The 25,623-nt window shown below is 39.4% G+C and overlaps 1 protein-coding gene across 1 annotated transcript in view; it reads right to left on the bottom strand.

Annotated features, from left to right (window-relative positions):
* NEB (nebulin) overlaps window positions 1–5,698 on the bottom strand; it is a 195,660-nt gene extending 189,962 nt beyond the window's left edge. Inside the window, exons 1-5 of the mRNA XM_053671780.1 lie at window positions 5,690–5,698; window positions 4,907–4,948; window positions 3,061–3,267; window positions 832–939; window positions 255–359 (exon numbers count right to left, since the gene is read on the bottom strand). Coding sequence (XP_053527755.1) covers window positions 255–359; window positions 832–939; window positions 3,061–3,267; window positions 4,907–4,948; window positions 5,690–5,698 — 471 coding nt within the window. The remainder of the gene's footprint in view (window positions 1–254; window positions 360–831; window positions 940–3,060; window positions 3,268–4,906; window positions 4,949–5,689) is intronic.
* Between the last annotated feature and the right edge of the window lie 19,925 nt (window positions 5,699–25,623).

The raw sequence follows: 25,623 nt of genomic DNA, 5'->3' as shown, positions 1-25,623 counted from the left end.
TTAAAAATAAGAGAGTCTGGTGACACTGGAACTGCACTCTGTGCAGCAATTGCCTGCTATCAAGTCGCAGGGCCCCCCGGGCCACTTCAGTCACCAGGGCAGCAACCCTGACATGGGTGCATTTAGAGCTCACAATGCCTGTGATTCAGTGGGACTGGTGAGCAGGATCAGGTCTGTCCAGGGTTCTCCTCTAAGGCCGGGCAGAGGTGCCACACATTCTATTTTGTGTCCAGCCATCCATACCATGACCTTACCTTACTGACTTGCTGCGACACTTTCTTTGCATGTTCAATGTCCTTTGCTTTTTCATCCATGTGGTAGATAGTTTTAGCAACATCACCGTCCATTCGATACTTAACCTGCAGAATAAATGCACAGTTAGACTTCATGGCAGGCATAACCATGTGATTAAAGAATGTCCTATAACCCAAGATCCCTGACCTAATCACACTATGTTTGCATCACAAAGCAAAGTATTTTAATCGCAGGTAGAAAATTGTGAACTTCAAAGGTCTGCAGAACACCTGTATTTATTGCTTGTCTTCTTTCCCAGCCAAATTCCAGCCTCCCTGTGCTCCAGTATGGAAGACCACAATGAGTCAGAACTCCCAAAGTGTATCACCTTTTAAGCTAACTTTCAAAGCCAACCTTTCAGAAGCCTCTTTGGATTCACATTTAGAGCAACATCATCCATGGCCAATGTTTCCTTTAGACTTCTGGACTGGCTCATAGTAACTCAACCCCTTATTTTCTCCACACCTATTTAAAACCAGTTCCCAGTGGGAGGCATATTTTTGACATGTGTGCTTTATTTGGAGCAATGCAGCTCACCTCACTGAGCTGATCTTGTACTTTCTTGATTCTGCGAAGTTCTGGGGTATCGGTCGTGATAGCAGTTGGCTGTCCTTTTTCTTTCTCAAACTTCTCCTTGTATTTATTCTGAAAAGAATATCAGATATTAGCCTGAAATCCTATAATGCAGCAGAAGAAATTTCAGGCAATGCACTCACCCCCCTCTGATAAAAAGTACTGCGAGTTATAACAATTATCCATTATAACAGCATTTTTCTGTACCCTACCCTGATTCCCAGCAAACACTAAAATAGGTTCATTAATTGCTCCTCCAAAACATGGTTTATAATGGAGACGGTAGAAATGGTACTGCAGACTATTGTCTTGGAAATGCCCTACAATGATTCTCTCAATGTTTTTATTGTCTGAGTGCACACATAAAAAAGCTTGAACTGCAATCATTTTAGAAAATAAATATAGAAATTGAACCAAATGTGAAAAGACTTAACTGCTGATACAATGCAAAAATAGTCAATTCAGAAGTTGCTGCTAAATCTCAGTGATTTGGACAGCTGAGACACCATCTGCATTAATGAAATGTCTAAATTATGGAGTATTTTGAAAAGGAGTGCAATTAAATTATTTCTGCTAAATATACAAGGAGTTCTTGCTTTAAACATAATGTACATAATATATCATTATTAATGGTTCAAGAGTGCTTTTTCAGTGGAGTAGTCAACAATCTAAATTATGTTATTGATTTAGTTACTAACCACTTTTAAAATATTAAAAACCTGTGCCAACATTCTGCTCAGTCTACCAGAGATTCTAGGATATTAGCATCTGAAATTAATGAGATGTTATGGCAATAAATTGGCAAAAATAATTTCTATTTTTGCTGAATACCACAGTGATAAAAGAGGCAAGATGATATTATTTTTAGACATTTAAGTCTCAGAAGTCTATTTTTTAAATCAGTCAAGAATCTGAACTAGATAAAAAATAAAGCCAAAACCAAAACCAAAAACAAACTAAGCAAACAACTAGAACAGGAACATATTCACAGAGCTACAGATCACATGGAGGGTTATCAGTGGGGAGGAGGATCGGGGAGGATGGGGGAAAGGTACAGGGAACAAGAAGTATAAATAGCAGGTACATAATGAACAGGGGTAGATTAAGAACAGTATAGAAAATGAAGCCAAAGAATTTATATGTATGACCCATGGACATGAGCTAAGGTGGGGGAATGATGGTGGGAGGGGGTACAGGGTGAAGGGGTATAAAGGGGAGAAAAAATGGGACAATCTTAATAGCATAATCAATTAAATATATTTTTTAAAAAGTAATCTGAACTAGAAATTTACCACGTAGTTAGTCCCCAAGAGTTAACACTGAACCAAAAGTGAGTATTTATTGGCTAACCACAACAGGATGCTTTTGACATAAGCATTAGTCCTATACAATCCAATGTTCCCTAAGATAGTTTATATATTTTTGAGCCTCAGAGGACATAAAATCAGTCTACTTAGTGAGGCTCCAGCTCACCATGGGCAATTGATGAGTGGGTCTAAATCTGCTGCCAATCAGTGTAACTTAACTTTGAGGACCAAGGATTATCAAGAGCAGTGATTCCAGCTTGGACTGCATCTTAGAGTTACCTGAGCAACTTTTAAAAGTCCTTCTACTCTGCCCAAACCCAGAGTGATTAAATAAGAATGGCCTGGGCATTTTTTATTTTAAAGCTCTCAGGGGATTCTAAATGTGCAGCCAAAGTTCAAAACCACCGCTCCAGGGTGCAAACACTCTGATTGGCAGTGTCTTAGTCTGATCCTGGTTTCCTACCCTACATGTTCTTCTTCACTATCCGCCTCTCAGAGACCCACTTCAGAGGCATCCTGATCAGACATCATTTAAAAAGATGCTATTTAGCTTCCATGAACTGATGTTAACTAAATCTATATTTATGGTTTCATTATTCTAGATTGATAACTAGCTGTGATTAAATACCAGTACATGCTTTATAATTGGCCTTATGTTTATTTTGCAGCAAAATTTCAATACAGATGCTTTTCCTCATGCTGCAATGGCACAAATAAATTACAAGAAAGGAAAATTCAAGACTCACAAGAGCACATACTTCTGCAAAATCAGTTTTGCCTCACACTGGTTGAGAAAGATAATCCAGACAGTCCAAAAGAGAGCTGATTGAGATCAGTAATTTCTCCATCATACAACCAGGTTAGCAGAAGTCGGGTTGAAACTTACTGTGCTAAAGAGATCCTGCATTTTCTGACTGTGTGCAATGTAAGGGGTCATGAACTTTGAAGAGTCCACTTTCTTCTTGACAACCTTCTTCCTCTCCGCGGGCTTTGCCGTTTCTGGCTGGCCCAGCGCTGGTTTGGAAGGTTCTGACTGCTCATAGTCGGACGTCGTTGTCCTTGTGGTGGTGGTTTCATAGATTTCTGTTACTGTCTGAAATTGTGACAGGCAGTTCAGCGATGTTATAAAAGAAAAAGATAAGCATGATCTTGGTATTCTGACTTTGCCACCCATTTCCTGCTATTATTTCTCCATCACTAAAACAGGCCGAGGCAGAAAATCACTCCCTCCATCCACGTGACACCACGATATGTCATAAACATAATGCTGGCTGTCCAAGATTGCATGGGGTAAACAGTTACTCCTTCTTAATTTACAACATTGCCCTAAAGTTCCATTCGAAGAAAGGAACTCTAACTCTTTAAGGTGGGGTAAAAATCAGAAGGAAAATATTCTTAAATATTTAAAATTTTTCTTAAATTCTCTGAGTAAAGTAAAAGCAAACGGGATCAGAGAACAAGATAAAGGCAATCAAAGACTTTTAAATAAGTCTGAGGAGGTCAGTTGCTTATTCTGCAGGTATCTGGGCATTCTCCCCTGGAGTATGAAACAAAGAATAATGAGCCTCATGAAAAATGAATCGCATCACTATTACCAGTGATTACCATTCTTTGGCTTAGTCAGTTAATGAATGTGAACTGGAATGTCATTCACACTAATAAGTGCTTAAATGGACAACCATAATGATGACACAAAATGGGTAATTATCCTCACAACAGTCCTCTGTGTCTGGCAGGTGGGAAATTACTCTTTCTTTCAAAAAAAAGCTGATGTTGAAGAAACTAAGGCCCAAAGTTTGGGTGTAGTCCAAGGTTAAAATACTGCTTGTAATAAAATAAGATAATCAGCCTAGTCATCAGTCCATTTCAGAGTATAATGTTCTTTACAGCTAATACCACCTGAATCAGGGGAAGAGTTCCAGCATCAATTTTGAGAAGAAAAACCTAAGTAATAAGGAAATGTATAGCTAAGACAACTTTCCCTAGTGTTGTGGGACTATTGCTAATAGGCTGCTTTCTGCTCATTATCAATGACATGTGGTCGACCGTGAGAAACTAACCCATTTACAGCATCTACGGGTGTTAGTTTCCATGCGATCGTGGGATCTCTGAGTGGGCTTTAGGGTTAGCCACCCGTACCATTGTATTGTCCTGCTCAAGAGAAACAGCCCCATGCAGAAAATGAGTCATGACTGAGGTATTTCACCTTGGGAAAGGAAGTTCCAACCTGGGATATTTATGAGAATGGCTTTCTCAGCATTACTAATGTGCTAAAACATAAGCAGCATTTTATGGCACCATCAAAGACAAGGGTTTGGGGGTAGGTACCATCTCTGTCTGGGGAGATGGTGCCCCACAGCTTACAACTCTACACAACACCTCTGCTGGTCCCCATGCAAATCACAATTCCAAAGCCATCCTTTTGCTGCTGTCAGACTGGTGACAGCCACTGACATTACCCTAATTAGCATCGCCTTCACCAAAAATACCACCAGAACAATTGGGAGAACCATCCCCCAGCATCTTGGGTATGTTCAATGGCAAAAATGATGATAAAACCTATCAAACAGGTAACAATCATTCTTGTACCACCAACTGCTGAACACACACAGGTGTGTGTCCCTCCTCAGATTCTCCCTTTGCCAGAACCATGGCCTTGGGAGTGTGAGAGAGAAGAGGCTCTTCCCACTTTAAGGAGCATACAGTTCGTGCAGGTGTGGGTTGGGTCTTACCTTGCCAGGGATCTGTTCGTAGACTGTCTCCTCTGTGTAATACTAGAAATAGAGCGCAAAGGCGTGGTTGTGAGAACCAAAGCAGAAATCACCTCTCCTCTGCCTCAGCTGAACCACCTGGGTTGTTTCACTTGCCCAGTTAGTTGGTTTGCTCCATGTGTGGAAGGAAGTAGGAGAGGAAGCCTGTTCACATTTTGGACCCCATTTTAAGCCTGTGAAACTTCTGAGAAGCCCAAGTAAATGGTGTCAGATTGGACAAGGAGATACAGAGTGATGGGGAAGGTGCCTGAGGCTGGTTTCTCATCACAGGACGCTATTTCACTTGGGACAAGTAAAATGTGTTCTTCTGGTGCCCAAGTAAAATTTTCTGAGAAAAGAATATAATAATAATACCTTGGGTGTGTGGGTTGTGCAGAGAGGAACTCTGATAAAACCCAGTGTTTGCTGACTAACAAACACAGAAACCTCAGTGTGAACAAAATTTCTACATGGACTGTATCATGGAAATAATAGATCCGAAGTCATATACACATCTCAATTATCCGGATACCACTTTGATTGCTAAGTAATAAGAGTTTCTTCTAGAGTGATGGGTGAATCCCTTCCCATGGTGTGTTGACCCTAAAAGGAGTGTTCAAATGAAGGTTTACAAATGTCCAGAATGAAGGAAAAAATGAAAATATTCCTCATCACAAAATGTGGGAAAGTTAGGCAGCACTTTGCCACTGATGGCTCTTAGGTGCCTGCAGGCTAGGCCTGAAACTAAATCTACTTTTGTCCTACCCCTGACATCACAGCAATAAATAGACGCGGGCAGGAACTGGCTGACATTTTGTTCAGATGTGTAAGGGAAGTGGAATCCTGCCGCCCGCCTCTCCCAGCAGCAGTGCCGGGCAGACCCGAGGAAGACTGGGTTAGGGCACGCACACCAGGAAGGGAATAAAAATGAAACATTGGCTCCTTTTCTCAGCAAAAAAAAAGTCCGATTTTTTGCTTCATTTTTCTTTTCTCTGCCACCGCAATATATACTCAGGGAAATGGAACAACATTGAATGCAGTTTCCTTCAGGGGTGCTTGTTTTTTCCTGCCCTTGGGCCAGTGACCTCTCAGCCAATTATTTAACCCTGGTCATTAGACCCCAGGCTCTATTTCACACCCAGTACAATTAGCATAAACCTTGCCAAATGTCCCTGGCTTTTGCAATTTCTTTGCTTCTCTCCTAGTTTTTAAATTTGGAATCTAATTCCATGGCTGGATCCTTCCACAGCACAACAGTAACCACAAGTTCTGACAGGACAGGGAATGTCTTTTACAAGCCTGTGCCTTCCTCACATGGGAAACGTCATTTGGACATTTTGGGAAACACTGTTTGATGCTGATCCACATGGAATCATTCCTCTGGCCACACAGCACCAGTGACTTGAGAGGAAACTGAACTTAAATGAGTGATTTACAATGGTTTTGGATTTTGCTAGCCTCCAAGGGAAAGCAGCTCTTTGGTAGCCATCCAATTTTACCTTTGCTGGGCTCTCATGGTGGCTAAATGTATCTTAGAAATAAGCTTATAAAAAAGGGCAACATTATCCAAATGGTTGGCATTGACTTGTAAGCCAAACCCCACTTTGTAAAAAGTTTTGCCACTAATTAGATAGTACGTCCTTGCTGCTTCTTCTTTCTTTCCACATTTATTTAAATTTGAGTACAGAATGACAGTACAGTTTAATTTAGATGACCACGATCCCTAGGCGATGTATTTTAAAAGCCAATTCCTGTCTGTCCTGTGAACTCTCCCCTGACTTTTTTCTCCAATCTGCCTTCACCCCATTCTCATGTCATCTTTTCTGAGGTCAGAGAGACCTTGGTTCAACACGCCCTGGCAGGGAGTCTGTTAGTTTAGCACCTGCTGGTCAGAGCCAGAGCAGTAATGGGATGAGATGCCTAAAAATAGCCCCCGCCATGTTTATGACATCTCATTAAATCCATCACGCCTAGTGCTAAGGACAGTTTCCAGTGACCGATGAACACAATTATTGTAAGAAAGACATGGGATTTCAGTTGGAAGCTTTAAAAAAAGTATTCCTGGTTTTACAATCATAGGGAAGGCAATTTCATTTATAATTTTGTTAGGGTTTGAGACCAACTATTCTACCCTTAGGGACATATGACAAATGTACACTAGTAATAATTTTGAACATTGACAATGTGGCCTTTGACATTGACCCCACAGAGTTTGTTGTATTATATGAGATTCATTCTGGGTTTCATACACACACACACACACACACACACGGCCTAGCAGAAGTAACGCCTGCTTGAGTGTGGGTGGTAGGGTAATACTATGGATGTAATAATTTATAGTTTTAATTTGAACAACATTTAACATAAAATGTCATTTGATGTGCTCAAGTGTGATATTGTTATGTTACAGAGTTGCATGCTTATGATTTTATAACAAAAAAAGGGGTGTTATTTGTGCTGGACTCCTGTGTATATGCTTCAGTAATAAAAGCAATTTCACTGTAGAATAAAATAAATTGTTTATCATCTAAATATAGATAGGCCCACAAAATAAACTTCTGAAGACAAACTTTGGCACTTTCACTTGAAATTTGATTCTGGGTAGCTCTTAAAGTTTATTTCATTCTTTTTAAAAAGCACAGATTTTCAAAACTGCCTCCAGTTTATATATCTATATATCTATATATCTATATATCTATATATATAAATCATCATTAATTTGTAATTATTAATTACTAGTTATAATCACTAATTACTACTTTTATATTCTATGGCAGTATACTTATGGATATGAAACTAAAGGCAAGAGCTGGTAAAGAGAAACCATACACGATAAAACAAAACTATATTTATATACATGTAATAAACAACTTTGTTAAATGTGACAAACACCCACCACTAATCTGGAGGGAATTTTTCAAGATGCCACTATGGTCTTCGTTCTTTTTCAAAATTCAAATGCAAAAGTTAGTTCTGTTCCCCTGGGGAAATACCATGGAGCTGGTGGGGCAATGGCTCCACCTCTCGCTTAGAAGCCCTGGGAGTTTATTTTTACATGTTTGTGCACGCACATACACATGTATATGAAATGTCATATATGTATATGATGTCATATGCATTATTCTAAACATTTAATTCCTATCTCCCTATAGATAATCACCCAGTTAAAGCAGAGTTTTTTTCCTCTATTTCTATGTGGACCCTAAGAAACAGAACTCGGTTTACAGAGCTTTTTCTTCATTTCCTCTGTCCCTTTGTTTTTTTCAAGAGTTTGAAAAGAAGGAAGAGTGGGAAATGGTGATACTTCTTTCCAGTTTTAAATCCCACATAATTATAGTGAGACTGAACATAAAATATTCCTTCCCCTCGCTTTAATGGTGACTCTTCGTGAAGTTATAATAGACAATGCGTTTTTAAAATGATTAATTCACCCACACAGCTTTGATTGTTGCTACATAAAGTACTTTGCTGTCAGAGTCAGTTGTTTTTAATCTTACCTCCACCACCTCCTCATATTCTTCGTCATCTGCCATTTTCTCAGAGTAGTAGTGGTACCTACAAACTTTTCATATTCCAGACAAATGAAGATCCATTAAAATTGATCCCCAGAACAGAATCATCTTATAAGATTATAAAAACAGAATTTAAAACTTATCCATTCTACATATGCATATATGCCAGCAGGCTAAGTGAGGAAAAACATTTAAAAGCAGGTTTGAACCAAGCTTCAAATTTCTTTCTCTGGATTACCTCAGGAATAGGTTAGGTATTGCTGCTTGGAGCTACATCATCAACTTAGTTCTCATTGTGAAATGAAGGGGAGATAGGGACTGAGAGGGCTTAGAGTCAAAGGAACAGAGCACTTAAATTTCCAAACACTTGGAGAACAACATTTTTAAACAAAAATTTTAGTAAAAGGAGGGTCAGCTCAGCTTTGGGGAGAAGTTGTCATTTTCCCTATGTACCGCCAAAATTCTAAGAGGGCTGCCTTAGTTCTCCATGTGCTCTAATAGTTACATGGCACACAGTGTATCTTATGCATCAGATGAGAACATATAAAAATAAATCTGCCAGTAGATATGAAAAGAAAAATAGAAACCTCAAGGCAATGTGTTTATTTTCTTCCTGAACACCATTGACTTGTATGGAGTTTTCTCTTTCGTTTCTGTAGCTCTTGTCCAAACCTGGAAAATAACAAATTTTTGAAGCACTGATTGAAGGATGTGTAAGGCTGTGGGTCTTTGGCCTGAGCTTCTAATTCAGGAACTAACAAAGGATCTCCTAAGGCCTTTGTAGTCTGAGGCCAGAGAGTGGGACTCTCTTGATAAAAGTGGATGATGACTTGGAACAGCTGTCCCTTCTTTGCTCAAAGACATTTGCCATGTAAACCAATACCCTGCTATGGCTGGTTTTGTTAAGCAAGCGAAATTGCCGCTCTAGAGGCAAAGGAAGCCCAGTAGAAAAGAGTAAATATAGGAACATAAAATATAAATCCTTTTTCATACTAATATAGTTAGAATAAAAATCAAAGGCAAAAATGAAAAAAAAAATGTGTTAGACAAGAGAGACAACCCAGTCAAGCAATGAATTCGTTAGAACAGGACGCTGCACGTCGGATATTAATGAGAAGGGCCTGAGCACCGCAGCGGGGTCACAGACTCTCTTGGTCACCGGTTCCCTCACTAATTTCCCCAGTTTTGACCCAAAACTTTGGAAAATGCTTCAAGGGAAGTTGTGGAATGTCTCCTGAAAGAACATTACAGAAAAAGCCATAAATGGGCCTTACCTTCAATCTATCAAATAAATTTCCTCAGCAGCAAAGCCTCTCCCAACTCTCCCCTCCTGAGAACCCCAGGCAAGAGCCTGCGAGGTGCCTGGGCTCTCAATTATCATGTGGCCAGAGCAGCCAATCAGATCTTGAGTTGCTCAAATTTCAGAAGCTAAATATACTGAGTGATCTTCTGAAAACCACCTGTTCATCAATTCCACTAAAGGATAAAGGGTAACAAATTGCTTGCTTAGAACTATTCAAATGTAGTGGAATTTCACCTAACTCCAGCATATGGGGTTCAAATTTACATTAGATCTCTCATTTACTGTAGCCCTGTTTAATGCCATATTTGTGCAAAACGGTGTAGGAGAAAATAAGCATGATTTTGAGGGGCTTTGGCTTTGACCTTCTGTAACTGCTTTCTTCACTTCCTTTGTCAGAGGTAATCATTTTCACTGCATGTACAGTTCACTGGGTGAACTATACATATTACAGATATTGATGTGAAACAAACAGAAAAATAAGATCCAGAACGTATCAAATTAGGAAAAGTAATTTAAACATTAAATGACAGGTGAAAATATTTGATGATGACACTCGATAAGCTATCCACAGGGTGTAATTTAAGAGATGAGGCCCCATCATTTTTCTGCTGCTGGACCAGGCGAGCAAGCCAAGACCATGCTCATTATCTCCTCTCTCCCCAGGTACGGCCAGCAACTAGGAATACAGCGCCTCTCTCATAATGAGGTTACTGATTTTCTATGTGCTCAGATGGCTCCTCGAAGCAGAGTGCGGATGCAAACACAAAAGGGTGCAATTTCTGAACAGCAGGAGCAGATAAAATGGAAATCAGTAAATTGCTAGGATAGATAATGCTCCATTAGGCAAGGCAGAGTGTAAGACACTGACTGTGTAAAAATTACCTGAATGTTTTCTACTTGAATACAATTTTCACTGATTTAATCTCTCTCTGCTCCTCTGTACTAAAGCAGAAACCCCATGGGTCACCCATATCTTGATATAGATTTAAGACTAAACGTATGGTAACAGTTCTTTTTTAGTTGAATGTTAGGTAGTAATCTCATATTTTAAACATATGTGCCTATGTCTCTTCTGTGATTCATATGATCATAAATAAAACTGAACATCACTTTGTCATGTTTACTAATTATACCTATTCATTTGGTGTCATCTCCCCGGTCTCATGACCAAAGGATATGTGTGAGATATGAGATCATCCTCTTGGTAGCTGCATACTAGAAGAACTGTGACTTACTATTCATTAGGCGTTTTAACATTACGCGTTTTAAAAGGTGGTGTTAAACTAAAAAATAATACAAGCCCCATATTAACAAAAACATATAGTACCAATTATATCAAGGACAGATAAACATAGACATTCTAATGCTAACTTAGAGTTATGCTGTCTAGGGATGAAAAAGAGCTCAATTTTTTTCTGGCCTAAGTTCTGCAGAAAAATAAACTGATGTCCTGGTTTATTGGTAGGCTTTTATCACATGCCTCCTACATAGTCAGTCTCAATAAATGTTGGCTATTGTTATTTGTCAATTATTACCATATTTTACATTTATTAGAGTCTTTGCTCTTTCCTTTGTATTAGAATAAAATACCAAAATATTGCAAAGCTTCTGAAAACAGACATTAGTCTAAGAATTTACAGTCAATAGGAGTTTGACTAGAAGCCTGCATAATTGACTACAAAGCAAAACAGGGTACACAGTTCATCACCAATAGCAACGCTCAAGATGGTGCTTTCCTGAAGATCAAGGCAGAGAAGCGTGGTGTCAGGAGACCAGAAGAGACTCGATAAAGAAGATGGCATTGTAAGAGGGCTTTTGTTGTTGCATTTGATTTCATCTTGTTAATTTCCTTAATCAAACTACATCTGCACACCCTTTAAGAATCAAATCGTTTTGCAAGTCTTATTACTAAAATCAGCATGCCCCTTCCCATTGTTCCTCTATTTGTTCCTCCCTGGAGACAATTATTTTAACTCTTTTAGCTGAATCTTTTGTTATTTATCTCCATGTATTTAACAAAAGGTCTATATTGCTCTTTACTAATTTTTTCAATCATAGGCATTATCTGTTAAGTTATCACTTTGGAAAATGTGGTTTAGCTCTCTGTCCTACAAACCCCCATTCTTATGAGACACAAACCTCATCTCCCAATTTTCTATTGTGGTAATAAAGTTCTATTTATGGAATTCAGAATTCAATGTTTATATTATTATGATTAGCACAATGCTATTCACAGCCGAAGCCCACATACTAAGATTTCTTTTTGTTTCCCGCACGAGGGTTTGTTTTTCTGGGAGTCAATACTTTTCTTTCTCCCTCTCTTTTTTTTTCCTTCCTTGGTTTAATTTTTCTAGAGGAGCAGAACCAGACCCTCCTACAGTGATGGGAAGGCTCTATACCAGCACCTCGCAACATGGCAGCCACTGGCCTCATGCGGCTATCGAGCATTCAAAAAGTGACTAGTGTGACCACAAAATAGAGTTTTTATATTATTTATTTAATTTAAACTTAAAGAGCCACATGTGGCTGGTGCCCATAGTGTTGAGCAGCACACTTCTAGACATTATCACTCATTACCAAAACTTTCTGTCTGAATCCGCTTTGGCATTTTTCAGAACACCATTTCATCTTAAATCTCCCAGGGAGTCTTTTGTTCCATCTGGACTAGTTTCCTCTATAACTAGTACTTGGCTCTCAATTCCTCTTCACTGTTATTTTGGGGATAATGCACATTGTAATATGAAAATTCCAATTCCTGTACTTAACTGATATTTGAATATGTATAGTGTACCAAGCACTATTCCAGGTGCTTCCTTCAAACAGTAGGCACTACTAGTCGACCAAGTAATATGTGTGCTCCACTTCTTGCTTATTGACAGAACTGCAATGTAGTCTGGAACAGAAATATGCTCACTTAAAAAATACACTCAATTCCCTAAGAGTGACATAGTTTGTCAATGGATTTAAGCACCACTCTAGGGAATAAGACTTCTGGGAGAAGTATGATGTGACTGATAGCAGGGCCAGACTCAGCTGGCATGTACTGTTTTCCTCTTGCCATTCTTCCCTTCTCCATTGCTGAAATGCAGATGTGATGGCTGGGGTAGTGCAGTCATCTTGAGACTATGAAGGAATATGTCACACTCTAAGAATAATGAAGCTGGAAGAAGCCTTACATGTAATGATGTCTTTAATATTTTTTAAAGATGTTATTTATTTTATTTTTTGACTGATGGGAAGGCAGGAAGAAAGAAAGGGAGAAAAACGTCAATGTGTGGTTGCCTCTTGAGCTCCCCCTCCTGAGGACCTGGCCTACAACCCAGCATGTGCTGGGACTGGGAATCAAACCAGTGACCCCGTGTTTTGCAGGCCAGGACTCAATCCACTGAGCCACACCAGCCAGGGCTGATTTCTTTAATTTTTATATTTTGTAATTATTTTATCATTTAATAGGTTTAATATATAATTGTACAGGTAATTATATAGTGATTACTTAAAATTTCCTGTTTTGAATTTATTCTTGTGTGTGTTGTAAGAAGGTAGTCTAGTTTCATTTTTCTGCATATATCTGTCCAATTGTCCCCAAGCCATTTATTGAATAAAATATCTTTAGCCCATTTTATGTACTTGCTTTATTAACCTGTCAAATATTAACTGACTGTAAAGGTGTAGGTTTATTTCTGGGCTCACTATTCTGTTCCATTGATCTATTTGTCTGTTTTTATGCCAGTACTATGCTGTTTTGATTACTATGGAATTATAGTATAGTTTGGTATTAAGTAGCATGATTCCTCCAACTTTGTTCTTCTTTCTCAGGATCACTGTTGCTGTGTGGGGCCTTTTGTGGTTCCATATAAATTTTTGAAATATTTGTTCTAGTTCTGTGAAATACGTATTTGGAATCTTGATAGAAATTGCACTGAATCTGTAAATTGCTTTGGGTAGTATGACATTTTAATGATGTTAATTTTTCCTATCCATGAACACAGTATATACATAAAATTGTAGAAGAAAACATAAGCAGCAAAATCACAAACATTGCCCATAGCACAAGTTTATCAGATATATCTCTCCAGAAAAGGAAAGAAAACAAAAACAAACAAATGGGACTACATCAAACTAAAAAGTTTTTGCGTAACAGAAGGAAACTTTTACCAAACAAATAGACAACCCACAGAATGGGAGACATATTCCCTGATACATCTGATAAGGAGTTACTATCCAAAATTTATAAAGTACTTACAAAACTCAATACCAAAAAAACAGCCCAATTGAAAAATGGGCAAAGAACCTGAATAGACACTTCTCCAAAGAGGTAATCAGATAGCCAATAGACAGATGAAAAGATGCTCAATGTCACTAATCATCATAGAAATGGAAATTAAAACCACAATGAGATACTATCTCATACCTGTCAGAATGGCTATCATCAATAAATCAACAAACAAGTGCTGACAAGAATGTGGAGAAAGGCGACCCCTTTTGCTCTGCTGGTGGGAATGCAGACTGGTGTAGCCAATGTGGAAAGCAGTATGGACATGCCTCAAAACGTTAAAATGAATCTGCTTTTTGACCCAGTGATCCCACTTCTGAGAATATATGCCAAGGAACTTCAAACACTAATTAGAAAAAACACAAGCACTCCTATGTCCATTGCAGTGTTATTCACAATCACCAAGATATGGAAGCAGCCCCAGTGTCCATCAGTAGATGAGTGGATAAAACAACTATGGGACATTTACACAATGGAATTCTACTGGGCCATAGAAAAGAAGAGAATTTTACCCTTTGCAATAGTATGGATGGACCTGGAGAATATTATGCTATGTGAAATAAGCTTGTAAGAGAAAGACAAATACTTTATAATTTCACTCATATGTGGAATCTGATGAACAAACTGAATTCACAAGGAAAATGGGGACAGACTCACAGATGGAGAACAGGATGACAGCTAGTGGGGAGCAGAGGGTTGGAAGGATCGAGCAGAAAGGAAAAAGGACCTATGGACATGGACAACAGTGTGGTGATTTCCGGGGAGAAGGGGATTTAGCAGGGCTAAATGATAATTTAAAAAATACAATAAAATTATTAAATAAAAAATAAGATTTCACTACATATTAATTTTTCTATTTTACACTTTACTGAATAGTAATAAAGTTGGTAATTTTTCATGTTTATTGACTTTTTTTTCTATTTTTCTGTGTACTGACTGCCCATATCTCCCTCCTACACTGATGTATAGAATACTTTTCATATACTATGGATATTAACCATTTGCCTCTTGTATGTGTAGTGAATATTTTCTCCAAGTGGTTTGTGGTGTCCACGGCATAGAGATGTTTTAGTATTTACTTCTCGTCAAATCTGACAGTCCCTTCCTTCCAGCTTCAACACTGATATGGGAAACTTTGAAAAACCTCTGTTTAACCTTTATTTGCCCAGGCCCCAGGTGCCCTAGGGAGAATGATGGGGCTGTCTGGGATAAGTAAACAACAGTGCATTAGCTAGGACTGAGATTAACACCCCTGCTGTTAAAAACTGACCTTCGAATTTAGCCTTTGTACTCTGCTTCTGCCCCATAGCTAGAACTAACTTCCGCATTCTGCTTCTGTATCTCACTTTGCTATGTAGACAAGAAGACCCTGTAAACTATAAAAACCCCAAGAATCCTTGGTTTGGGGCTCAGAATTTGGAAATTGACTCCTCTGGGCCCGTGCACGTTAATAAAACCTCGTACTCCAGAAACCCTCGGTGTCTGGTTGCTTCATTTTCCTGCAACAACACTACTTACTAATTGAATGAGTTGAATTTGAAATGTCATTTTTTGTATATATTGAATTAAATGTATGTCTGTTTCTCATCTCTTGTGTTTTTTCTCATTTTGTTTTCTTTTCACCTCGGTTTTAATTTTTTACTTTATTTGATTTTATTTTTATTGTGAAGTATAATATACATAAAACAATATAAAACATTTGTGTACAATTTAGTAGATGGTGGTAAAATGAGCATCTATATAACTACCACTCAAGTATAAAAAGGTAATCTCTCTCCTGACCTTGACAGAAATAACTTTCCTTGCCTTTATTTTCAGTTTTACCACCTATGTATACATAATTAAACAATATAGTTTAGTTTTGTCTATTTTTAATTTTGTAGAATAGATTCATACTGTATGCAACTTTTGTAGCTTAACTTTTCACTTAATATAATGTTTGTTGATTTTTATTATTGTATAATATTTCATGTATGAATATACTTCCATTTACCCATTCTATTGTTGAGGGGCAATTGAGTATTTCCTGCATTTGTCAATTAAGAACAAAGACAAAACAAACATCCTTTAACATGTATTCTGGTGCTCACAGACAACTAAATGATCAGAGTGTGTAAGTAAAAGTAAAAATTATAGGTCCTGTAATTTTCATATAAGCATATAGGAATATGCTTATCATCATCTGCATTAAATAATGTGCTACCTGTTTTCATGTGTTGGTACCAATTTATACTTTCATCAGTGATGTATGCTTCTTACCTGGCCACCAGTTAAGACTAACCTCTCTAAATTTTGTCTCTCTGATGGATGTGCAATAGTGGTTTTAATTTGAATTTAATCTCATGGTTTTAGTTTGCATTTACATAGCTGCTTGTAAAGTTGAAGTACTTTTTATGTGTTTACGGATATTTGGGTGTTTTGTGTGTTTTTTTTTTTTAACTTTTTTTTTTAAGATTTTATTTATTTATCTTTAGAGGGGAAGGGAAGGAGAGAGGGAGAGAAAAGCTTGTGTTTTTTTAACAGTGTCAGTTTAATTCTCTTGTTCATTTTTCTCTTGAGTTATTGGCCTTTTGCTCATTGATCTACATGATTTCTTCATTCTTAATTCTAATCCTTTGGTGGTTATTTCTTTTTTGTTATAATAAATTTTATTTAGTTACTTTTCAAGTACATTTTTTTATCTATTTCTCCCATCCCACCCCCCCACCCTGTCTCCCCCCTCCCTCCAATTTCCCCTCCCCCAGTCCTCATCCCTGTGTCTTTCATACTTGTTCCTCAAAATCCCTCCCCCTTTTTCCCCTTAAATTCCCTTTCCTCTCCCCTCTGGTCGCTGCCCACTTGTTCTCTATTTCAGTGTCTTTGTTTTTATTCTGTTGGCTTGTTTGTTTTATTCTTTAGCTTCCTGTCAAAGGTGAGATCATATGGTATTTGTCTTTCAATGCCTGACCTATTTCACTCTTTGGTGGTTATTTCTGTTGCAAATATCTGCTCCTTTTCTGTGGCTTCTCTTTTTATTATTTTCACAGACATTTGATTCACAGTACTTCTTAATTTTCATGTGATCATCTTCATCCATCTTCTTTGTGACTAGTTCTTTCAATAAAAAAATGATTTTACCTCAAGATCATGAAGATATGTTCCTATATACTCTTGGAAGCTTTGACATTTCACCATTCACATTAAAGTCTTTAATGTACCTGGAATTTTTTTTCATATATGGTATGAACAAGACATCTAATTTTTATTTTTGCATATGGATAGCCAATTGTGCCAGCATCTTTTATTAAAAATTCTATTGTTTTCCCACTGTTGTGGACTGCTCTTCCTGGTTCTAGGAATTGTAACTCTAGCCCTTGTGGCTAAGGGCGAGTAACAACCTTTGGAATGTGAGCTGCAGGAGACAAAGCTTGTCTCTGGTAGCAAATTCTTCCTCAGTTTCCTCCCTGCCCCCAAAGCTTGGTCGGAAGTCATTTACTGGTAAGGCCCCTCAGAGGAGGGGCAACCTAGGCCAGACACAATCACTTGGGAGGCCTTCATGGAAGGACTGGGTGGGTGGGGGGAGCTGCAACAGGGAGCAATGGACTCTCACCCCCTGGCTTTGACATAGCCCGAGTCCCCATTCCTCTGGGAGCAGCACTTCTTGGCTCTAATTCCCTTAAGCCTGAATCCTGTTGGGGAGAAGTGCAACTCCTAGCCTTGCTAGAGGTGTCCTGGGGGGAAATCTGGCATCACAAAGACTTCCTGATAAACCTGTGAAATCTGCTCTGCTAAGAGTGCTTTCATTCTTATGTTAAGGGCTTGAGCAGGAAACCCTAAAACTCTGTTCCTGACAGATCTGACTCAGACTATCTACTGTTTGATCCTTGCCGCCCTGTATTCCTGTGTATTACAACCCAATAAAAGCCCTTGGAGGAAGTGGTTCAATGCCTTTTTCCCCTGAGAAATTGGCCATTGCTCACAGCCTTTTTCCTCTGGGAAAATGGCCACCTCTCCTCCCCAAGCAGATCACATCATGTCTCAGTCATGTTTACTCTCATCCGTGGCACACAGGAAGACTTGCGAGGAAAGTTACCCCACATCCCACTAGTTAAAATTCCTTCTCTGTATCCAATCTTCCCCAGATATGTATGAGTCCTTTCTGTCCTGCCCACCTGCTTATTTGGCTGTTCCTGCATCCATACCACTGCCGGTGCTCTTGTAATTCTTTATGATTGTTCTGTTTTCTCTGTAATTCCTCATGATCAGCCTTGACAGCTGGAAGAGCAAGTCCTTCTACCCTATGCTTTATCTTTGTAAGTATTTTGGCTCTTCTGTCTTGGATATTCTATATAAATTTTAGAAGCAGCTTACCAGTTTCCCTAAAAAAGCACAGTCTCCTTTGTTCAATTAATCTATTTGATATTCTATGTCAGTATCACACTGTTTTAGTGACTATAGATCTCGAGTATCTATGGTCACGTAAGCAATCGCTTCAAGATGGAAGAGCGTGTGGTATGTTTGGGGAATGAAGATTAATCTGGTTCAGATCTAGTGAAGAATATGAAGAGAAGTAATGAAAGACTGTAAGGTAGAATCTATGCTACAGAGGACCCTGCGTGCAGCCGAGCAGTAGAAAATGGTATGTTCTGACATTGTCGCATTGCGATTTTCTTCTACATAGAGCTTTGAGTCAATCGGACATTAGCAAAGTAGAAATACAAGTATATCAGAAACATACGTACAGTATACAATTAAACACATTCAATTGTGAATCACATAGACTGAACAGCACAGTGGGGTATATAAGTATGAATATGGGCTTTCTCAAATTATCACACCTCTCAGGTGTTACCTGCTTTCCAAAATCCACATTGAACACGATAACTTTCACCAATGGTGCCCACTTATCCTTCTAAATGCTCCTACTTCCTCTTCTGATGCTCCCTAAAATCAGACTCTATGAAAAGTACATAAACATAGGAGAGGGAGATTTGAAAATGTTAAATTATCCTCTGACCCATTTCTAGCTCCTTTTTCTCTGCCGCTGCTTTCCCATGGTACTTGGCCATGGGCTTGTCTTCTAAGTGAGCTCTTCACTAAGCTGTACTGTTTGGAGAATCCTGACTTTGAGGCAGTGTGTCTCTTGATGTCTGCATAGAAATGAAACAGCCAAGGCTTTTCTATGTTTGGCTTCTATTCTCCCCTTCTTACAGCAGCTTCCCCCAAACTGTTCTTTCAACCTGCTATCTTTAGGCATTCAGTGGTCGTGGAGTAAATTATGAGAATTTACAACTTACTGTCTGTCTAACCAGTCTTCACAAATGAATGGGTCACAAAAAAGGCCAGCTTTAAATTGCTGACTTCTAAGGCATTTCCAATGAAATATAAATATAAAATAGCAAGGCTTATTTTCTTGCGTGGCTTGTGAACCAACTTTACAGGCAGTGCCTCTAACTCTCACCCTCACACATAAATGATAGCTGTGTATGGGAATTTTTTCCCAGAAAAATGACTTTCCAAATAACAGTTTGAATATATGCCCTTATATTGCTGTTAAAAATAAGATCTACTTTTGAAAATTATTCATTACATGTATTCACTTAATGTAAACATGAACATAGAGACAACCAGAAAATTTACAATATAAAAGGTCCCGGTAGCTCAGGCAATAATTTTTTATATTTGCATATGCATTTCCATGTTCACTAGTTTTTGTACAAACTAGTCTTAGGGGAAGAAGCTGTCATGTCACTTTTCAGTTAGCGAGAGAAGACAGTGTGGAGGAGAGAGCATTGTTTGAGGTCCTGTGGATGCCAAATCAGCCCACCTAAACCATTCATGGACAATGATTTGTGGAACAGTTTTTTAAAAAAATTGATTAAATAGTTCCTAATGCTCACATGAGCTCATAAGCAGTTTAACAATACGTAACTCACTTGACAGAGTTTGAGCTAATATTGATATGGGAAACTTTGAAAAACCTCTGTTTAACCTTTATTTGCCCAGGCCCCAGGCACCCTAGGGAGAATGATGGGGCCGTCTGGGAGGGCGGGTGGCTGGATAGTCAGTAGGACTGGAACTAGCACCCCTGCTGATAGAACAATTATCACATTCTGCTTCTGTATCCCACGTTTGTCACGTAGACAGGAAGACCCCTAAGCTATATAACCCCCCAAGAATCCTTTGTTCGGGGCTCAGAATTTGGAGACTGACTCCTCTGGGCCCGTGCACATTAAATAATAAACCTCGTACTCCAGAATCCCTCGGTGTCTGGTTGCTTCATTTTCCTATAACAATACCTATCTCTTCTTTCTGTCATTGTCACTGGGACCAGAACACGTTGTTTTCCAAGTAGGAAAGTGAAGAGGATAGAGTTTGTCAGCAATACATTTTTGTAATCAGTCGTACAGCACTAGAAGTTGGAATGTTTGACAATAGAGCAAATATGGTCAGGTAAACAGCGGATGACAATGTCCCATTGATTAGCAAGTGTAGTTTAGTCCCAGGAAGATCTATAGAGATCAGATCTAGTCCCAGAATCCAGTTTATTATAGATGGACAGAAATAGATCTAACTGATCTACTGAACGTAAGTGTTATGGAAGTCCCTGAAAAACTGGGTCAATTCTATTATGTCCAATGACCTACATACATTTTAGGGAAGGTCAAGATGGCACTATATCCTAAGAGACAAACTCGAATCCAAACCAAAGCCTTAGTTAGTGTACCTCTGGGATTATCATTTTAGTAAACAGCCTCCTAGAGTCAACATGATCTGGCATTTGGTTAAACTTGAGTATATTTTTTCCAAAATGAAGGTCTTGTTCCATAAAACCTCTCAGTGGCTTCCTTTTCTCATAAATAAAAAAAGGAATTGGGACTGGCCTTTCTCAGTGAGAGTCCTGAGAATTACTAGCCTCACAATGTGTCCATGAGAAGAGGGTTTTATTGTCAACAAGTGTGGGAAATGCTGACATTATAACAACCCCTCTGTGAGATGCGCTGGCACCCATTCAATTGTAATGACTCCAAGAAATAGCCTCAAACTAAAGAAACCTACTAGCTTCTTCTCTTGTTTTACCTTGCACGTCTGAAAATTTTACAACCACAGAACAATATCTTTATGTAACATCAGTTAATTTTGTCCCATTGAATATACTTTGAGAAACTCTACATTAACACTTGTCCAGAGTACCAACTGTAGAACTCCCTTGGTCTAAACCCAAATTGTTGGGACTGACACAGAGAAAAACTGGCACCCAAGGCTGGGAGGAGAGTCAGTTCACGACCTTCCCTATCGCTGACCTATTTATTTTTTAATATTGCATGCCTGTATTTCCTATATTGCATGCCATTTATTTTTCAACTAAATGTGTTACTCTTGGAAATCCCTCTGCTTCTTTGGGACTCATTTTCCACATCTGTAAAATGAGTGAGCTGTATGACCCTTTCAGCTCTGTCGTTATTTTTCTTCCCATGTGTAGGGTTCACTTTCAAACTTGACCTCTCCATTGCCCCTTGGGCTGCTGAGTGGCAGACACTACAGCTAATCGTCCATAAATAGATGTTCCATATCTTGGGTCTCAGGATGAATTTATAACTGATGATTTACACAAAGTAACTTTCAAACAAGACCAATGCAACTGCCAAGAAAAAATACTATACACTATTTTAAACTATTACTTGCACTATAAATCAATGGTATATTTTTATTTAACAAATAATAATTATAGTCCTGATTTTAAAAAAAATAAGTTTAAAACTAGCCAAAACTTTCTGAGCAATTTCTCTGGACAGGAAAACAACCAAGAGACATTCCAATGTCCCTTAAATCTAAGCCAGGAGCCATGGGTTAATGTTGACATTTTACCTAGAAACTTTCTATTTGTTTCCTTTTGCTTTCTATGAAAAGCAATAAAATACTTTCCAATGTGATTGGTACATTTCTGGTTGGGTTACATGTGTGCCTTATTCAACCACCACGAGAGCTTAACAAGCAGCTGAAACATTCAGTTTGTCTGCCATTTTGATTAGCTCCAAATGGTGATAGAATATCGTTCCAACTGATCTAAAAATGAATCTGAGGCTGCAGTGACTGGAAGGGATGGAAGATAAAATACAAATCTAATTTAAATGTCCAGGAAAATATAAATTCCAGAGAAGAATGTTTAAAGAAACACCCAAGTTGTGGTATTTTCATCGAGAAAGGATAGTAGTGAGAAACTATGAGATAAACTATTGCTGCGGCCACAACGCAGAGTACTAACCACTATATGATCACAGCGAGCTACCAGAGCCTTTGAGATAAACTATTAATACGTTAATCTCAAGTGACAATCGAAAACTAATTTCTAACCACCTCAGAAGCTTAGACTTACTTCTGCTTCTTGGAATCAGTAAAAAATAGGTCTACTGATAAGGAATAGATAAAGAATAGCCCTACATATTAGGAGCAGATAGAGAATATTAACTCTAAAATGCACTACTCCCAGAGGCTAAGTACCTGGCATCCTTACAAAACCAAAGCAATTCTTCCTCTTAACCTATCTCACTTCACCTTAATGACTTTCTCTTTCTCCAGATGCACAGAGTAGAAGTGAACCCAGAATCCCAAGGCTGGCTGTTGTGTTGCCATGCTACCTAAAGGTCCAGACCAGGAGCCTCACCAGAGACCCTTACTGGCATTTATCTAGAGGTTGCCTAGAGTGGTGTTTTATCACTCTAGTCTCTCCTTAGCCCTTTGAATGTGTTCCGCCACTTCTAAAGCTCCTGAAGCTCTTTCTGTGCCTGAAGCTCTTTCACTCAAGACTAAGGAGTACTATAGAAGAGACTTGCCAAAAAATTGGAGACTTGTACTATAGAAGAGACTTGCCACACACCCGCTTGTCAGCAGATACCACACTCAATGACTTTCAGGAGTTTTGTGTGAATACCCCAGGTCCCTTCCACCTTGGCTGGGATAATTTTGAGGCATGTAGTTTGCACTGTGGTTTAATAGCTCTTCTTTCCTTTCCCTGTATAACATGGCTCTCTCTACTGGAATTGCCAGCACTTTTTGAAAAATTATATTTTATTGATTATGCTGTTACAGTTGTCCTGATTTTCCCCCTTTGCCCCTCTCTACCCAGCACCCCTCACTCCCTCAGGCAATCCCCCCATCATTGTTCATGTCCATGGTCACAAGTATAAGTTCTTTGGCTACTCCATTTGTTATACTGTACTTTACATTCCCTTGGCTATTCTGTAACAACTTATTTTACTTCTCAATCCCTTCACCTTTTCACCCATTCCCCCATACCACCCTTCCATCTGGCAACCATCAAAACTCTCTGTATCCATGATTCTGTCTCTGTTCTGTTTGCTTAGTTTGTTTTTAGATTCAATTGTTGGTAGATATGTATTTTTTGCCATTTTATTGTTCATAGTTTTGATCTTCTTTTTCTTAAATACCTTCCTTCAACATCTCATAGAATAATGGTTTGGTGATGATGAACTTCTTTAATTTTTTCTTGTCTGAAATGCTCGATGCTCTGAATGCTCGAAGTTGTCCCAGAGGCTGCTTACACTATCCTCATTTTTCTGAGTTCTCTTCTCTTCTTGTTGTTCTGATTGGTTGTTTTTTGCTTCCTTATGTCCCAAATTGATTTGATTCTTGACTTCATCCATTCTACTGTTGATTCCCTATAAATTGTTCTTTATTTCAATTAGTGTATCCTTCATTTCTGACTGGATCTTTTTTTTATGCTGTTGATGTCCTCACTAAGTTCCTTGAGCATCCTTATAACCAGTGTTTTGAACTCTGCATCTGATAGATTGCTTATCTCCACTTCATTTGGCTCTTTTTCTGGAGATTTGATCTGCTCTTTCATTTGGGCCTGTCTCCTCATTTGGCAGCCTCTCTGTGTTTGTTTCTATGTATTAAGTTGTTGCTTTGACTCCACATCTTGGTAGTGTGGCCTAGTGTAGTAGGTGTCCTGTAGTGCCCAGTGGCACCCAAGCTGAGTACTTGAGGTGCACCCTTCATGTGGGCTGAGTATACCCTCCTCTTGTAGTTGATCCTTGGATGCTGTTGGCATATCAATGGGAGAGATTTACCCAAGCCAGTCAGCTGCAAGGATTGGCTGTGACCACTCACCACAAACCTCCACCCTCAGTGGAGGACCAGCTGTGCAGGGGCAGGGTAGTGGTGCTCCCATGTAGTCTGTAGATGTCCACTGGGTGTGCTGGCCCAAGGATTTCCCACGTGGTGCAGGCTGAGATCAACCTCCACTTGTGTTTTCCCCAGGGCCACCTTGACTGAGTTTTAAAGCAATCTGAGATAGCTGCTACTTGTATTGGGCTTGGAAAATCACAGGGGAAGCCAAGCTGTGAATCTAGGCAGGCTGCTGCTAGCGCTGGGCCTGGAGCTCACTGAGGCCAGCTGCTGCTTGTTTGAGAGAATTAGGAAGTTATGATGCATGAGTCAAGACCAGCCATTCCTATGGAAAAGCAGCTTGGGTGGGCCTGTAAATTGGTGAAGCAGAGTCTCTAGGGATCTCCAAGGTGCGGCTAACAGTGTTAGCTAGGTTGATGGAGTCTCAGATTCGGCACCAGCTTGCAGGCTTTGTTGGGGGAAGGTTCAGAAAGGGGACAATGGCTTCTGCACACCTGATGGTAGCCACTTCAGTCCCTCCCTGTACGCCACTGGTGCCTTTCAAGCTACTACCTCGGTGCTTGAGCTCAGAGGGACTGAGTCTGAGTAGGTGAATCTGTGTGTGGGTTCTTTAAGAGGAACTGCTTGGGACTCCAGCAGTTTCTTCCACTGGCTCAATCACTGCTGGTTTTTGCAGCAGTAAGTTGTAGGGACTTATTTATCTTCCTGGCAGTAGAAACTTGGGGCAGTGGGGCAGGTGTGGGGCTGGGATCCCTGGCTCCCAAGATATCCCTCCCAAATTTTTGTCCACCACATATGAGTGAGGGAGCAGCCCGCTCCACATCTGTGGCCCTGGTACCAGTCTGGATAGATGTGGTTTCTTTAATTTTGTAGTTGTCTGACTTCCATTCGACTCAATTTCTGATAGGTCAGAATGATGGTTTTTCTACATTTTAGCTGTAATTTTGATGCAGGTGTGTGAAGAGGTGAGCCATGTCTGCTTATGCCACCAACTCGACTGGAAAGTCCCTACCTGCACTTCTGAAATAAAGCGCTTCCACTTAAATCCCCCTGCACTGTCTGCATCTGGGACAATCCACATTCGGAAGTGTTCCGTTCAATGGCCACCTCACGACACGAGGAAGGGGAGTCCTCAAAAACAGGTAATCCTGCCAAGGGGCCGATGAAGCAAAATGTCCTGCCCCCACCACGCTCAGGCTCTCAAGAGGCCGTTCTAAAGGGCTAGTCAGGGTCTCTTTTCACTGTCTCCCCTATGCTGCTGTAAGTCATCTAAAATACTCTCTCTCACCTTCTCAGCTAATCTATGTTAAAATTCCTCCTAGAAGGTGCATCGAGATGTAAGTAAAGACACTGTTCTCTAGGATAGTGGTTCTCAAAGTGTAGTTCCAGGACCAGCAGCATCTGGGGAACTTGCTGGAAATGCAAATTCTTACACCCCAATCTGGCTTGTTGAATCAGAAACTTTTGTGTGGGGGTCCTG

This window comes from Artibeus jamaicensis, unplaced genomic scaffold, assembly GCF_021234435.1.
Source record: "Artibeus jamaicensis isolate MK-2021 breed Jamaican fruit bat unplaced genomic scaffold, CSHL_Jam_final contig_1832, whole genome shotgun sequence".
In the NCBI taxonomy this organism is placed as follows: Eukaryota; Metazoa; Chordata; class Mammalia; order Chiroptera; family Phyllostomidae; genus Artibeus; species Artibeus jamaicensis.
The sequence above is the reverse complement of the archived record's forward strand: the minus strand, read 5'-3'. Positions and strand labels throughout refer to the sequence as shown.